Genomic DNA, 17,462 nt, shown 5'->3' on the forward strand with positions numbered 1-17,462 from the left:
CCTCTATTAGCTGCAAGTCTTATAAAAGTCTTTCCCTCATCTACTCTTTACTCACCATGAAAATATTGTTTATACAGGAAAGATGCTTGATTCTTTCCCTTGGTTAATTTTTAGCATAGTGAGCTGTTGCTTAAGCCACCTCCAAAAACAGTTGGCCGTGAAGACTTTTCATAATGATTCTTGTGCCTTTTTTAAAAATTCAGCATTACTGAGATACAATTTACATCCAATAAAATTCACCCATATTGACTCTACAGTTAGAAGAGTTTTGGCAAATGAAACCATTCATGTAAACATAACCATGATCAAAATATAGGACATCTCCAGGACCCCAAAAAACTTTTCTCCTCTCCCTTAAAGTCAGTTCATGTTCCTCACTCCAGTCCCAATCAAATGCTGATCTGCTTTCTATCACTTTATATTTATCTTTTTTAGAATTTCCTGTAAATGAAATCATACAGATATAGTCTTTTGTATGGGTATCTTTCTCTTAGCATAATGCTTTTGAGATTAATCCATGTTGTTTCACGTATCAGCAGTTCTTTATAGTGTGGAGTAGTTTTCAATCTTATGAATGTACCACATTTTATTCATTCATCCACAATTTTATTGGACATTTCATGCCTGAAATGTAGATCAGCACTTAGCCAAAGGGACCCCTCTGCAGATCTTTGGAGCCCATTCCCCCCTCCCTGTCTCTTTCTATGTGTGTATTTACCTCTTATCTGGTACTCTGTTCTGCAAATTCCAGCCACCTCCACCTGCTAGAACTCCATTCTCCATATGGTCAACCCAAAGAGACAGATGGGCTCTGTTTTGATTCTGCCTCCCTGCACCACAGCCTGAAAACTGCTTCCAGGTACTAATTAGGGGCAATCATAGAGCTCACCTTTTATGTTTCTTATCAAAGGGATCACAAACCTGCATTGCCTGTTTTTCAATGTCTGAAAAGAAATGTTTTTAAAATATATTTTGTTTAGTGTTCTAGTTTTTTGAGGCAGGAGGGCAACTCCCATAGAAGTCAATCCTTCATGGTGGAAGCAGAAGTCTCCTGCATCTTTTTGACAAGATAAAATCGGAGGTGTTTTTTCCAATCAACCTTCTGAAGTATAATTTATATACTTTAAAATTCACAGTTTAAGTCTATAGTTTGTTCATTTTGACAACTGTATGCAACATATAATCACCACCTCTATCTCCCGCAGGAAGTTTCCTCAATCCTTTTTGCAATCAGGCTTCATTCACATCTCTCAATCTGGGCAACTACTTATCCGATTACTGTCAATATAGATTCGTTGCATCTGTCCTAATAGTTCAAATATATGGAATCACTTTTTGTTTTGTGTCTGGCTTCTTTCACCAGCATAATGTCTATAAGATTCATTCATGCCATTGCATGTGTCAATGTTTTGTTCTTTTTATTGCTGAATAGTATTCAATTGTACGGATGAACTATAGTGTGTTTATCAATTCATTTGTTGATGATCATTTGGAGAGTATTCAGTTTGGGATTATTATGAATAAAGCTGCTATGAACATTCCTATACAAGTCTTTTTATGGGTTTCATGTTTTCTCTTCTCTTCTATCTAGAAATGGAATTAGTCATATGTAAGTATATGTTGAATTTTATAAAAAATTTCCAAACTCTTTTCCAAAGTGATTGCACCATTTTACATTTCTAACAGTAATGTTGAAAGTTCCAATTGCTCCACATTATCACCAACACCGGGAGTGGTTTTGCCACTCCTTTTAATTTAATTTATGCCAGTGAGTAGAAAGGGATATCTTGTTGTGGTTTTCATTTGGGATTCCTGATGACTACATTAAGTATATATTCATTTGCTAATAGGCCATTGGTATATTCTTTTGGATTGTCTATTCTAGTTTTCTGCCCTTTTGTTGAACAGGGTTGTTTGTGCCCTTACTAAGTTGTAAATGCCATTTAGATAGTATGGATACAGGTTCTTTGTCAGATATATGTGTTGTCAATATATTCTCACAGACTTTTGCTTGGAATCCCACTTCTGGGTATTTATTCAAAAGAATTGAAATCAGGATCCCAAAATGATATTAGCACTCCCATGTTCACTGCAGCAGTATTCGCAGAGGGTAGATCTCATGTTAAATGTTCTTACCATAACAAAATGAAAATTTTAACTTTTTTAAAACAGTTTCACTCATTATTGATTCCATTTTCAATCTGGATACATTTTTCTTTTTTATTTTGTATTATTGCCCTTGCTAGACCTCTGGTGCAATGTTGAACAGGAGTGATGAAAGCAGACATCCTTGCCTTGTCCCTCATCTTATGGGAAAGAATTCAGTCTTTCACCATTAAGCATGATGTTACCTTTCAGCTTTTCATAGACACACTTTATGAGATTGAGGAAGTTCCCTTCTAGTCCTGAGTTGCTCAGAGATTTTATCAAGAATGGATTTCGGATTTTATTATATCCTTTTCTTAAACCTATTAAGCTAATCATGTACTTTTCTTTTTTAGTCTGTTAATATGATGACCCACATTGATATATGCTCCATGTTCTTGGATTGGAAGAATCAATATTGTCAAAATGACTATACTACCCAAGTCAATCTACAGATTCAGTGCAATCCCTATCAAATTACTAATGGCATTTTTCACAGAACTAGAACAGAAATTTAAAGTTTTATTGATCTTCTCAAAGCGTCAGCTTTTGATTTCATTGATTTTCTCTATTGTTTTTCTGTTTTTAATTTCATTGTTTTCTTTTCTTTTCTTTATTATTTCATTGCTTCTGCTACTTTGGGTTTAATTTTCTTTTCTTTTTCTAATCTTATAAAGTATAAACTGAGCTAATTGATCTGAGATCTTTCTTCTTTAGAATATAGGCATTTTTGTGCTGTAAATTTCCTTCTAAAGTACTGCTTTAGTTCATCTCACAATTTTTCATCTGTTGTGTCATAATTCATTCATTTCAAAATATTCTAATTTTCTGTTTGATTTAATTTTTTAATCTGTGGGTTATTGATTTATTTTATTGAAGTGTAATTGATTTAAAATATTGTTAGTTTCAGGTATACAGCAAAGTGATTCAGTGAAATATTTTTTCAGATTATTTTCCATTGTAGGTTATTACAAGATATTTAATATAGTTCCTTGTGTTATACAGTAAACGCTTATTGCTTATCTATTTTATGTATGGGCAGGTGGGGCCAGGAAGGCTCTCAGTGTTTTCCACCCAGTTCTCTGGGAGGCCCTCCAGGGCGGGTCCCCATCAGTGGAGCAGAACCAGCCAGATTCCATACACACAGGTCAGCACTGTGGCTGATCTATGGGTTATTTAGAAGTACATTATTTGATTTCCAAGTATTAGGGGTATTTTCCAGATACCTTTCTATTTCGTTTCATTGTGGTCAGAGAATACACTTTGTTATTTCAATACTTTTATTAAACTTGTTTTATGGCCCAGAATATGGTCTATCTTGATAAATGTTCCTTGTGCACTGGAAAACAATGAGTATTCTGTAGTTGCCAGGTAGAATATTCTACAAATGTCAATTTGGCCAAGTTGGTTGATAGTGTTGTTTGTTTCTTTTATCCTTACTAATTTTATTTATATAAATTCTACAAATTACTGAGAAATAAGTGTTGAAATTACTGACTATGATTGTGGGTATACAGATTCTTCCACACAGTCCCATCAGTTTTGTGTCATGTATTTGGGAGCTCTGTCATTAGAAGCAAAAACATTAAGGATTTTTATGTTCCCTTGATGAATATTAGTCCCTACATCACTGAGAAATGACTCTCTTGATCACTGTTAATAGTCTTGGTTCTGAAGATTAATCTTTATTTATTATTATTTATTAGCATAGCCATCCCTATTTTTTTAAATTAGTGTTAGCATGGTATATCTTTTTCTATCCTTCTATTCTTCACCTAGTTGTGTCTTTACACTAAAAATTTGTTTTGTTTTGTTTTGGGTTGTTGTCAGCATTATATATTGTGATCTTGTTCTTTTATTTGATCTGGCAATCTATGCCTTTTAATCAGGTGTTAAAACCATTTATATTTATTGTGATTCTTAATAATGTTAAGTTTAAATCTATTGTCTTGCTATCTATTTCCTTTTTATCTAAACTCTTCCTTATTTTCTCTTTCCTCTTTTTCTGTCTTATTTTAGATTCAGTGTTTCTTATGATTTCATTTTATCATATTTGTTGACTAGTTATAATTCTTTGATATATTATTTTAGAGGTTGCTTTAGAGTTTAGAGTATACAGCTATGACTTATTACAGTCTACCTTCAAGTGATTATATACTGTTGCACATATAGTATAAGAACCTTATAACAGTATAGTTCCATTTCTTCCCATCTGGACTTTGTACAATTTGTACTATTGTTGTCATTCCTAGCTGCCTTGGCCTTTCCAGACTTTTACCTCTGTCTTCTCAGGGAATCATTGCTTGGCTGTCCCTTCCCTATGATATGGCCTGGAAACTCTTTCCAGGCAGTAAGCTGGGAGAATAAGAGCTCCCCTGGTTTGTTTCTACTCTCGCAGGGAACACCATCCTATCTGCCTCATGACCAATGTTAAAAATAAACCACATTATTTCATAAATTTTGTCTGATTTTTTAATTGTTTCATATGGAAGGGTAAGTCTACTCCCTGTTACTCCATCTTTGTTAGAAAGTGGGACTAATGTTTATTGAATATCTACTATGTACCAAACACTTTATATTCATTCTTTCACCAAATTCTATCAGATTCACTATGATGAAGATACTATTAAGCCTTTTCATAGATGAGGAGACTAGGGTATATGACAGAATTAATGAATAAAGTCATACATCCTACTAAATGATGGAATAATTTTTTGATCTCAGATGTGTTTGACTACAAAAGGACAGTACTTCCATATAAAACAGAGAGAGAGAAAAGTATATGAATGTGAATAAATTACATCCATTCTGTAAAATTCATTTTAATCATAATCATTTTAATGAGCAGTTTAAACTTTTTCCCTAGTGATTATAGCAGGGACATGCTATCAGAATTAGAGCTTTATATTTCATCAGATCACTATCTTTTTAATTTTTTTTTCTTGTCCCTTAATGATTTCATGGACAGATTCTACACATTTCTGGCCACTTTTGTTGCAAGAAAGTCCAGACCACTTTGACATTCCAATCTTAAATAAAGTTTAAACCCTTTCCTCAGTGGACTCCCAGGGACTTGGAGAAGGGGAACTATATAGTTCTTATATAACTAATACTTTTGTGGTGCTGTGGCATTACTGGTCTTTCCCTGATCAGTCATGTTCCATATGCTCCTGCTGTGCTCTGCTCTTAAGATGTGTTGTTTTCATGAGAAAGTTCACCTTCAATCAGATCCCTTCTATCACTACTTGCTCTGACCCTGCCTGTGGTTCTATGCCTGCTCAGAGTGAAGTATTACCTTATTTGACCTAGAGTCTTCCAAGGGCAATGCCATGGTTTCTGTCCCCTTATATAACCCCTGTGCTCCTTCACATGGAGCCAGGAAACTGCTAAGTTCCTCTTTGGCACACTCGAAGGGCTAATGGGAGCTAGGATGGGTTTGGCCACCATTCCTTTCCCAGGCTCACACACTGAGGCTCGTTCTTGCCCTTCAACCTTGAATTATTTCTGCAAGCCTGCCCTCCTCAGCTCTCTCTCAAGATAATATGGAGTAACCAAGATTTTCTAAGAAATCCCTCACTATGATCGGCAACAAAGGGTTGGAGTGGGGGCTGCTCTGTGGTTCTGTAGTTCATCAAGTCTCCAGCTGGGGAGTGAGGTGTAAGTCTTTCCTTGTGTAGGCACCCCATTCTCTATGATGATTTTCCTGGAACCCCATTCCAGTCATTTAAATTCTGGAGGTGAGAGAATTACCTCATGAGAAAGGATGGGAAAGATATTACCTCCCACTGAGAGAACAATGGATTTCCCTCTCCCTCTCCCCAGTAATCTCCTTATAACAGCTTATTTGCTAGGTGATGATTATGAGTAATAGGGTCGTTTAGCTGCCTCTCAGTAAGCTCTGGGGGAATTAATAGGCCCCAGTACTGGCAGTTCTTTTTAGACTGTGGCACATTAATGCCTCTTGTTTTCAGAGGAAGCCCTCAGGTAACAATAAAAATCCCACTTAATGTCTTGTTCCATAACCAGTAGTTCAACTGACCTTCTACCTTAGAGTCCAATATATGATCACAAAAGTCGATTTAAATTTCACTTTGCCTGTTTCTGTTGTGACGACTTTGAAAATCTTAACTCAGCACTGAAGTACACAAGACATGGATAGAAGCCTGGGGAAAGTCAGTACAGTGGGCAATAATACAAAATAAACAAATTACTCTCCTGCACAAAATGTGTACAATCTGACAACAAAAACAGGGTACCTTCTTTTGGAACCTGATCTGGTTTCCAAGAAGTAGGACTGGGCGTTGTGAGGAGACTGGGGAGTAGTATGGCAAAAGAGGGAAAAGAGGAGAAGTGGGTGGGGAAAGAGAGGGACAGAGAGAGACTGAGAACACAGTAAGAAACTCCTTGCTTTCATTCTTGGCTCCCATGGACACAGCTGAGAAGGGGCACTGTGGGCCCCTTGAGGGGAGGGCTGAAGGCTGGCAGCCTCCCTTAACTCACAGAGCTATTTCAAGCTCTGGGATTGGTGCCCACGCCCAGGGAGTTAGCATTCCTGTTGGGGGAGGTGGCATGGAAGAGAGCTTTCAAGTGTATTCAACATTCTCCCCCTCAACCCTCTCCAAAAGTCTCTCTATCTCCCACCTCCCCAACACCGAGCTCCTAAAATTTACTGAAGAAAAACAAGCACATTAATCCAGGCTCAACCTGGCATAGCAAAAGAAGCAGGCAACATTCTCAGCAAACCCTGGATTTGTAGGTAAGTGCTACTCACCACATTCTTTAATAAAAGTTTAGTCTACGCTTTAGACTAAAAGCTGTCTTAAAATTCCTTTCCTGTGTCCTGACCTTATCCTCCCTTTTAATGCTAAGCTTTTTCCTGTGTTATTATCACCAAAGCTTTATTCATAGCAATCCATTTATATCCCGGGCACATATTGTGCTCTTAGCTCTGCATATTGTGAGGGACACAAAGAGGAGGAAAGATTTGTCCCTACCTGTTAGTGCAACAGAGCTCAGAGGAGGAAGGTGGGCGAGGGCGGGAAGAGGAACCACTTTCCAATCCAAGTGGTTTCACCAGAGCTTCCCAGACTACTTGTTCTGGATACCTGTACTATTTTGTGACCAACAGATCCCACTCTTCCCACTCTTTGAAATATTGATTGTTCAGATTTGGCATGCACCATTAGACTCCAGCATCGTAAATCTGAAAGTTCCTTGAGAGCAGGAGCTGTGTCTCATTCACCACTACCCTCAGCCCTCAGCATAGCACCTGCCACATGGTAGGATTGCAGGCTGCATGGACCCTCACGTTCATGAATTAATGAACTGAAAGGGCTCCAGAATGGCTCTGTCCTAAGTCCCCAAATCCTCTCCAGGCCCCTGAGCGGGTCTTTGGGGAAACTTTAAAGAACAGTAGAAGAGGCTTATCTCACAGGGCGAATAATGCCTTATATATGTTAAATGTTTTTATTATTTTTGCCCCAAAAGTTATTCATGTAGTTTTCACTTGATCTTTATAGCAACCTGATTGAGGATTTTGTAGGGAGCCTGTCGTCTATTTTATTGGCAAGGAGACTGAGGCTCAGAGGAATGACTCTGTCCTCAATACTTCTGTGTCACTCTGGAAAATCATGTTACTATAGGGCTGATAAATGGAACATTGTCTGCCATAGATGTCACAGTTATCAGCGATTGCAGACATAGCCGATGGTGAGCTGGTGAGCCCTGAGGATACTGGCCCCAGATAAGCTGGGGTGTATATCAAAGGAATGATTTCAGTGAGCCCAGACTCTTGCATCTTCCCATACATAGAAAAACGCTAAGTTCCTTAACTTGGGATATCTAGGTTTCTTTTATTAGCAGTAATCTTTTGTTCCTACTACCTGACCTTTGTTGCAAACTTCTACATATCCTAGCTCCCCCCTCACCTCCTCAGAGCAGTTTTCTCAGGGTTACTTGAGATGATGCCTCCCGGGCTCGAAGTCCTAAAAATTCCTGCCAAATAAAACATAACTCTCAACTTTTAGGTTGTGAATAATATTTTAGTCAGCAGGGCAAAGTTTTCTAATAGCGTGACTTTGTCTGACTAGGTAGCTGTGGATTCAGAAAAACACAGGATTCAAACACTGATCTTCCAGTTAAAAGCCAGGGGTCAGGTTCCCCGTTTTACTTTATCAGGTCTGTCATGGTGCCTGGGAGAATCTTGTTCTATTGTCTCTAGACCATGAAGAGGATGGAGAGGAACATGGTCAGGGGACCACTACAGAAGCACTTTGATTTGGAGAGGGAGAACGCCAAACAGGCTGAAGCCAAAGACTGCAGAGACTAGAGGATATCTGCCTATACCATGTGAGGTTGTTGACCAGGGAGCAGAGACGGCTCCAAAAAGAACTGCAGAGGTTGCAGCAAGTTAAGCCTTCCAGGATGGGGAGAGGCAGAGCAGGGCAGCAAGCCATCAGCTGGCTAAGGCAAGAGTAACATCCCCTACCTCATGACGAGGGCCCTTTCAGAGATCTGGACACCAAGAAGGTGAGAACTTCTGATCTCAACTTGGATTTTAGGCTGCCCACCCATCCATGTCCCTCTCTCCCTCAATTACACAGCTCCCTGGAGCAGCCCACATGCAAACCATCTTGAGCTAACACTTCTCAGGCTCCCAGTCTTTCAAATGAGCTCTCTCTGGCTTTAAAGCCTTAATGTTCTACTTTCTTATATCTGGGTTGATTTGGTTTCACTTCTTTTCTATGCCTGGTCAACAAGCATTCATTGAGTAACTATTAATGTGCAAGTTGTCTTATGAAAAGGAAGTAAAACAAAAAAATTTCCCTGGGATTGGCGACCAGAGAGAATTGTGTAACGATGGCTGACCTCTGATAGGGCTGAGCAAGGAGCACTTGGCTGTTTTCAACACTCACTAATATGAGAGTCAGGCCCTTCCTTTCTTCTGCAGGAAGTGAATTTGTCAACTACCCTCCTTGTGCTCCAAAGTATATTCACACAAGAGCTTACAGATTTTGCTTAGATTAGAAAATGTTGCACAAGCGATTGTTGCGTATTGGTACTGTGATTTCTTTGTCTTCTTAAGCCAAAGGGCAGATATTTCTGTCATTTACCCAGAGAGGCCTCTTTACTCAGAAGCTGTGAGCTCATATCCTTTGTAATAATTCCCTCCCATAAAACCTTCTGTTGCCAAAGAATAATCCTTTCCAAATGTGCACATCACTTAGAAGACTATCCAATGAACATAGACTATATAGTTAAGTAGTTATAACAAGAATAATGCTACTAACTTCATACACTCATTTCTAGTTAGTAGCTACTGATTATCACAGAAGGAAGGGCTACACAATGCTATCCAGAATCTCAGACCTTCCAAAGCTGTCTACACCATTCAGTAAAAAGAGAAGGAAATAAAACTGCCTGCTCAGTGATTCCATCTTCGTCCATTAAACCATGGTGGCTAAGAATACAGACTCTGGACCCAGATTGCCAGGGTTGAAATCCTGACTCTATCACTTACCAGCTGTGAGGCCTTGGGCAGCTTACTGGACCTGTCTCTGCCTCAGTTTTCTCCAGAGTAAAATGTAAATGATGTTTCCTACCTCATAAAGTCATTTGAGGATGCAGTGAGTACTTGAAACAGTACCTAAATGCAAAATAAGTGCTATATAAGTGTTTGCTCTTATCAGTCAATCAATCCTGTAAAAGATTGTTACAGGATTAAAACTCTTCTGTTTTGTTGAAAGTTGCCATAGTTATACAGTTTGTAGAAACTAGTTCTATTTTTCCCATAACAAAATAATCATATGTTAATATTCAGCATAGAATGGATCTATCTCAGCTCTTCAAAACTATGGTCGCTTCTTACTTAAGGCAGGTGCAGGAGCCCTGAAAATGACGTAGCATGTTCAAGAGGAAAGCCAAGTATCACAATTGAATGTAAAATCATTTAGGTCTCCACAGCTAATAGGTGGACACAAGACCCTATAGTAATATCCAGGCATCTGGCCTAAGAATTATTTCTAGCCTCCAGCTTTGGGTTTTAAAGAGGAGAAACTGAGCAAATAACTGAACTTCCTTGTCTGTAATAAATGGTTAAACCAAACTAGAATGAGAGGTCACAGAATGGAAAAGAATCTTAGAAGCCATTTGGTTGAATCCCACTTCAGTTCTCAAAAAGGATGCTGAAGACCAGATACCTACTCTCTATGGGGTGTTCAGAAGACCAGGTCCGAGGGAGGTGGCTGGCCTTGATGACTAGAGAGTTTGTGTCAGGGACAGGTGGTATAAAAGGAGTCTGGACAAGGAGGCAGCAAACTTTGATTCAGGGGCCTCTGTCTCTATTTCCTTTAGAAAGTCACATCCTCTCTGAGCCTCAGACTTCTTGACAGTAAAATTAGGGAAGAAGGAAGGAAACAATATGAATTAAGTGTCAGTATTTATCAGGCACTGTACTAGGCAATATATTGCCATGATTCACTTAATGAAATTGTTATTGAGATTCAACTACAGGATACATGCCAGTTGGTGGATTTTTTATTTTTTTATAAACTTATTTATTTTATTTATTTTACTTTTGGCTGCATTGGGTCTTCGTTGCTGCGAGTGGGCTTTCTCTAGTTGTGGCGAGCGGGGGCTACACTTCGTTGCGGAGCACAGGCTCTAGGTGCACAGGCTTCAGTAGTTGTGGCTCACAGGTTCTAGAGCGCAGGCTCGGTAGTTGTGGCGCATGGGCTTAGTTGCTCAGCGGCATGTGGGATCTTCCCGGACCAGGGCTCGAACCCGTGTCCCCTGCATTGGCAGGTGGATTCTTAACCACTGTGTCACCAGGTGGATTGTTTAACATGCATATTCCCAGTCTTCATCTGTAGAGATTTGGATCAGTAAGTTAGGAGTTAGGCTCAAAATCCACATTTTTAAATGAGCTGACACTAAGGCAGATTATTCTGAGACAGGTGTTTTGTGGGCCAGACTTTACAAAACCCCATTACAGCATCTCAGATAGACACAGGAATGCAAATATGAAAAAACATGGTCTGTGCCCTCAAGATGCTCACATTTAAATTGGAAGTTAGCCATGCTTGCAAAAAATTATCACAGAAAATACTAATTGCTAAATTAGAGTTGTTTTCAAAGTAGAACAAGAGCATTGAAAGTTTCCTATGTCTATCAAAGGGGCTCAGGTGAGATGTCCCAAAAGAGGCAGTGTATGAGCAGAATCTTAGAAGAGAAAGAGAATGAAGATGGGTGGGGTAGGGGGGTGGGCAGCTTGTCACGAGGACACGTGGCAAGGCCACTCCTGGCAGTAGGAACACTATGTACAAAGGTGCATGCATGAGAATGATTTGCTACAGGTTGCTCAACCTGCAGGGGTGTAAGGGGTGACGAGAAGGTGTAGGTGAAATGTTTACAGACAAAGCAGTGTAGGCAGTGTCTCCAGTCATGAATAGTTTCATAGGTCTTGCAAGAGTTTAAATCTCACCCTACAGGGTTTGGGAGTAGGGAGATTACATGTCCACGTGTGGGAAGGATTACTCAGCTGTAATGTTTAAGGTAGACCAGATAGGAGAATTCCAGAGTGTAGGCCAGGGTTTAAAGGCCTAAACTAGGGCATTGGCCAGGTGAAAAAAAATGAGTTTCTTAAGATATTTAGGAAGTGAAATTACATCTTTTTTTTTTAACATCTTTATTGGAGTATAATTGCTTTACAATGGTGTGTTAGTTTCTGTTTATAACAAAGTGAATCAGCTGTACATGTACATATATCCCCATATCTCCTCCCTCTTGCATCTCCCTCCCTCCCACCCTCTCTATCCCACCCCTCTAGGTGGACACAAAGCATGGAGCTGATCTCCCTGTGCTATGCGGCTGCTTCCCACGAAATTGCATCTTAAGTGTACAAGCATTTCGAGATATTTAAGTGGGGAATTATCAGAGCTTTATGATTAATTATATGTTCAAGGTAAAAAAAAACAGAGTCAAGAATATACTGCCTGGCACAAAGTAGGCACTCATACATCCTTGTTAAACTGGATAACTAGATGGACACACACACACACTCACACACACACACACACACACACACACGCACTCAAGAAGACAACAGAAGAAGAGCGACCCCAAAAGGACTATCTCTTTCCTTGACTACCTCACCAAGAAGTTATTTGATGAAAGAATATTAGGAGTTTAATGTAAACTCTAGGCCCTTTATCTGGTCATAAGTCCTCTGCCTGGTGCCTACTAACCCATGTAGATTTAGGGAACTCACTCCCATTAGAGCAAACTAGTGCAAGACTTTCAACTCTAAGTGACCAACTCATGAGACATCTTGAAAACAAACCGGGTTTTCTACAGCAGCTATGACTACAAGATGCTGAAACATTAACTCAAAGAGCAAAAAACCCACTTACTCATGGCCGGCAGCTGCAACTCGGCTCAGGTGGGTAGGAGGTCACGTAATTGAGGTGAATGAAACAATAGGGCACCAGCTCTGTGTATCACTCACACCCAGTCATTTTCTTTTGAAAACACCATGCTTGCCAAATAAAACATTCAGACAAAACCTCCACGGGCCAAGTCCGTTTAAACCTCTGACCTTGGTGTTTCTAAATCCTCTTTCACATATTTGAGGTAAACATTGGGGACCTGCTTTAGGTTTTTCTGTTTCCATTCATCATGCCAGATCAGCCTATTGTGTAATGTGATCCAATGGTATTCATATACTCTTTCTCCACCCAGAGAACTAGCTTCAATCATTCTTTTCCTTCTTCTGTTACTGTATTCGTTTTTTAGGGCTACCCTAACAGCACCACAAACTGGGTGGCTTAAGCAACAGGAGTGTCTTCTCACATTTCTGGAGGCTTGAAGTCCGAAATCAAGAGTCGGTTCCTTCTGAAGGCTGGGAAAGAAGGATCTGTTCCAGGCCACCCTCTTTGGCTTGTCGATGGCCATCTTCTTCCTGTGCCTCTTCCCATCACCTTCCCTCTATCTGAGTCTCTGTGTCCAAATTTCTCTTTATTATAAGGACACCAGTCATATTGGACTAGGGCTCACCCTAATGACCTCATCTTAACTTGATTATCTCTGTAAAGGGCCTGTCTCCAAATAAGGTCACATTCTGAAGTACTGGGGATTAGGACGTCTACATATGACATTTGGGGAGGATACAATTCAACCCATGACACCTATTAATTAACTCGAAACAGGTATCATCAAGAAAAAGTTCTCCTCTTACTTTGAGAAGGGAAGTCAGAAGAGACCAGAAGATGTTCTTATGTTCTCATCACAGGGAGGACAGAAGCACAGGGTTCTACAGGCTAATAAATTTAGGTAAGAAAATGCTTACTAAACTCATGGATATGGCTTCTTCCCAAATGACCTCTTTACATCGTCCTCTCCTTGAGAAAGTGCTGCCTTTTTCTTCTTAAGGAAAGAGCCATTTTTCCACGTTGTTACCACCCATTCTCACCCTTCATGCTCTTCCCACTCACTTTATTACCTCACCTAATACCACACTGAAAGGGGCCATGGTCTAATAACTTGAAAATGCTAAATATGAGCCTCTTCATCTGTTTTCAGAGATGTCTCTTCTTTTTACCTCCTTTCCCAGAGCACTGACAACAAATACGATCCAAGAAATATACAAAACCAAGTCCCAAATGCCTCCTTTCCATCACACTGGTCCCAAGGACTCCATGAAAAGCAAAAGGCAGTCGCTATCTCAAAATAACAGAACTTCCCACTTTATAGAAGAGAAGCCGCAAGCCCAAGAGAAATATTCTATAAACCCACTGAAGGGCAAAGACTCCAACAAGGGCATCTCTCTTCTATGTCAAGATCAAGACGTCTCCACTCACACCCTAGACCAAGGCCCCAGTTCCAGCCCAGCTGGTGGTAGCAGAATGGCACACAGCGATGAGACCAGATCAAATGATGCCAACAAAAGGCCAGACCACACCACTGGGAAACAAATTCCCCTGAATCCCATGGAATGTGGAGGGAGCTTCAAAGGCGAGCCCAAAACATCAACCTATTCAGAGTTGTTTGCAAAGGCCAGAAACACTCACTACCTCCGGCACCAGGTCCCCCCTGAGTCTGAGATTGCTTAGCATTGGGGAGATCTCTGGGCACAAGGAATCCTCACAGTACAGAGCAGAAAAGGGGTGTAAAAACAGGGTGACCATCTAAGTTACTTCCTCTCTAACCATCTAACATATCCTCACAATAACATATGCTATAATCACTAAATAAAAGTATTTGTCAAGCAACTGTAGTAAGCAATACAAATATATATATGCAATACATATATGTGTGTGTGTGTGTATATATATATATATATATATACTTTTTTCTTAAAACCTAGGTTTTTGTCCTTTTATGGGAATATAATCTTTCACTGAATGAGCAATGTTAGCATGAAAAATGAAGGGAGAGATGAATCTTCCGAAACCATTTTAAGCAATGTACACACGTTGTTAATATCATCAAAATTATGAATCTACATTGATGTCTAGAGTTTTCCTGAAAGGTAAAATATTAAGGATCCTATTTATATTTGCCACCCTTTTCTTATAGGAGATTCTTATGGTGCCACCTGCTGGCAAAATGGCGTGGCTCTTCTGTTTGTTTTAGTTTCACATATAAAGGTAAGAATAGAAACTCAATTGAAAATATGTACATAATATGGTCTATAAATAAAAACTCCTCTCCCACCACAGCTCTGTGCTCTTTTTTGAAGCCCTTTCCTTTCTTCTTTTATTTCCAGATAGCTCCATTTTGGTTTTCTCATTCCCACTTTCTTTTTTTTTAACATCTTTATTGGAGTATAATTGCTTTACATTGTTGTGTTAGTTTCTGCTTTATAACAAAGTGGATCAGCTATACATATACATGTATCCCCATATCTCCTCCCTCTTGCATCTCCCTCCACCCTCCCTCATTCCCACTTTCAACCTGCTCTTATCAAACTTTTTGGATCCTAAAAAATGAAAAAGGAACAGTTTATAAGAAACGTGTCCCCTCTAACATTTTCTTCCAAGAAGCAAAGCAGTGGGGGAAAGCAGGCCAGGGGCAACAAAATTGACTGATGAATACCTAATTTATTTACACCATCCACGACTGTGCTGGCAGGAATAGGAACACCCAGGGTGGAGAAACTCCTTTGCAAACTTCCCAGTCCTTTATTGTGTGTTCTTTCTCCTTGTCTATCTCCATTACAATCACTCCTCAAGGATGAGTTCTCAAAATGATTCACCCCACTTCTAAATGGGTCTTTTCTCTGTGCTGGCCATAACTTCAGGACAGGGTCATTGTCAAGGCAGCAAGGACCTGGCCCCATCTTAGTCGTCTCCTCCACTTGATTAATCGCCCCTGTTCCAAGTACACCTCAGTCTCATGAACTTGAGAAATAAGCATTCTGCATGTTCCTTCTTGTTATCCTGCTTGTATCTTCATATATCTGATGGACCCAGATCTCCCTGTATCTCTAACTCCAAAATTTTATACATTCTATTTCAAATGACATTTCATGAACTGCAACAAAATTGTGCATTTACAAATCTTCTAACATCATAGATTTTATTCTTATCATTTAGTCTAATACATTTCCTTCTTCAATATGATGGATACAATACTTTTATTGATACAACTCAACACAACCAGAGGGAAAACTGTTGCACGGGTCCTTGCTTGTCCTAACCCATTAAATTCTATAGAACAGTTTAAATCCTTAATCTTCACAAGCCACACTGAGTTCCAGGATAGCTCTCACCCAATCAGCTTAAAGTCATTCATTCATACCAGAGGTCTCATCTGGGGATAGATGTGCTCCCCAAAAGACATTTGATAATGTCCAGAGATATGTTTGGTTGTCACAACCCAGGTGAGGGGGGTAAAAGACCCTGACCTAGAGACAGTAGCACTGACATATGTACACTACCAAATGTAAAATAGATAGCTAGTGGGAAACAGCTGCATAGCACAGGGAGATCGGCTTGGTGCTGTGTGACCACCTAGAGGGGTGGGATAAGGAGGGTGGGAGGGAGATGCAAGAGGGAGGGGATATGGGGATATATGTATACATATAGCTGATTCACTTTGTTATACAGCAGAAACTAACACACCATTGTAAAGTAATTATACTCCAATAAAGATGTAAAAAAAAAAAAGGAGTTAATCTCTTAAGGGAAAACTACCTTCAGTTAATACAGAACTCTCCTTTATTTGGTCATTCATTCATTGCATATTTATTGGGTACTCTATCCAAAGTCCCAATCCCAGGTGTTGGGAACACTGAAAACGTACATATAAAACCCTCCCTCTTGGAGCATTTACTTTGACAGACAAAACAATAAGAAAGTAATTATTCTATTAATTTTTAGCATTTACTTTGACAGACAAAACAATAAGAAAGTAATTATTCTATTAATTTTTAATCATGGTTATGATGAGTGTTAGAAAGAAGTACAGGTGCTAAGAAAGCCTAAAACATATGTGCTGACCTAGTCTGGAGAGTCGAGGGAGGCTTCTAGGAGGGCTGATGATCAAGCTGAGTCCGATGGGAAGGAGAAATCGGCCAGGGAAAAGGAAGGAGTGAGGTAGAGAGTTTCCGGAAGGAAGAAGAACCTGCATGAAGGACCTTAGGAGAGAAGCTGCGTGGGGTAATGGGGGTCCTGAAAGAAGAGCAGTATGGTTGGAGCTTAGAAAGAGAAAGGGAGGGGCTGGGAATGAGCTGAAAAGGTTTGTAGAGAAGGCAGGGGCCTCACTACTGAAAGTTTTCCGTTAAGCAACATTAAAATAACATACTTTGGGAGATTTATATAATTATTTCCAAGGCTTATGGTAGCACAATGATATCTCGGGAATGGATTCAGAGACTGGGGCTTTTGCTGGAGCAGCTGTAACTAGATAGGAAATGGGAACGTTCTTAACTCACACCAACCCAAGACAAGTGAGGTTCTGGTGCTGTTCACCTAGTACCTTACACGAAACAAAACTTACCAATCTGGGCTTCCCTGGTGTCGCAGTGGTTGAGAGTCCGCCTGCCGATGCAGGGGACATGGGTTCGTCCCCCAGTCCGGGAAGATCCCACATGCCGCGGAGCGTCTGGGCCCGTGAGCCATGGCCACTGAGCCTGCGCGTCTGGAGCCTGTGCTCCGCCACGGGAGAGGCCACAACAGTGAGAGGCCTGCGTACCGCAAAAAAAAAAAAAAACAAAAAAAGTACCAATCCTGTGTTCATTTGTTATTTCTCCAGGATTACATATACCTGGAAAGTAAGCCAGAGGAAGGGAGTGGGACAGACTGCTGAGCAGTGTCCTT

The 17,462-nt window shown here is 40.0% G+C and overlaps 1 protein-coding gene across 1 annotated transcript; it reads left to right on the forward strand.

Moving 5' to 3' along the window:
- The first annotated feature begins 8,368 nt into the window (after positions 1-8,368).
- Positions 8,369-14,436, forward strand: CCDC190 (coiled-coil domain containing 190). Its single transcript, XM_070045068.1, is given in 5 exon segments — positions 8,369-8,450; positions 8,453-8,578; positions 13,350-13,473; positions 13,754-14,239; positions 14,241-14,436. Coding segments are annotated over 5 exon segments (909 nt in total). The 3' UTR covers positions 14,332-14,436.
- Positions 14,437-17,462: the final 3,026 nt, after the last annotated feature.

This window comes from Globicephala melas, chromosome 1 (genome assembly GCF_963455315.2).
Source record: "Globicephala melas chromosome 1, mGloMel1.2, whole genome shotgun sequence".
Classification (NCBI taxonomy): domain Eukaryota; kingdom Metazoa; phylum Chordata; class Mammalia; order Artiodactyla; family Delphinidae; genus Globicephala; species Globicephala melas.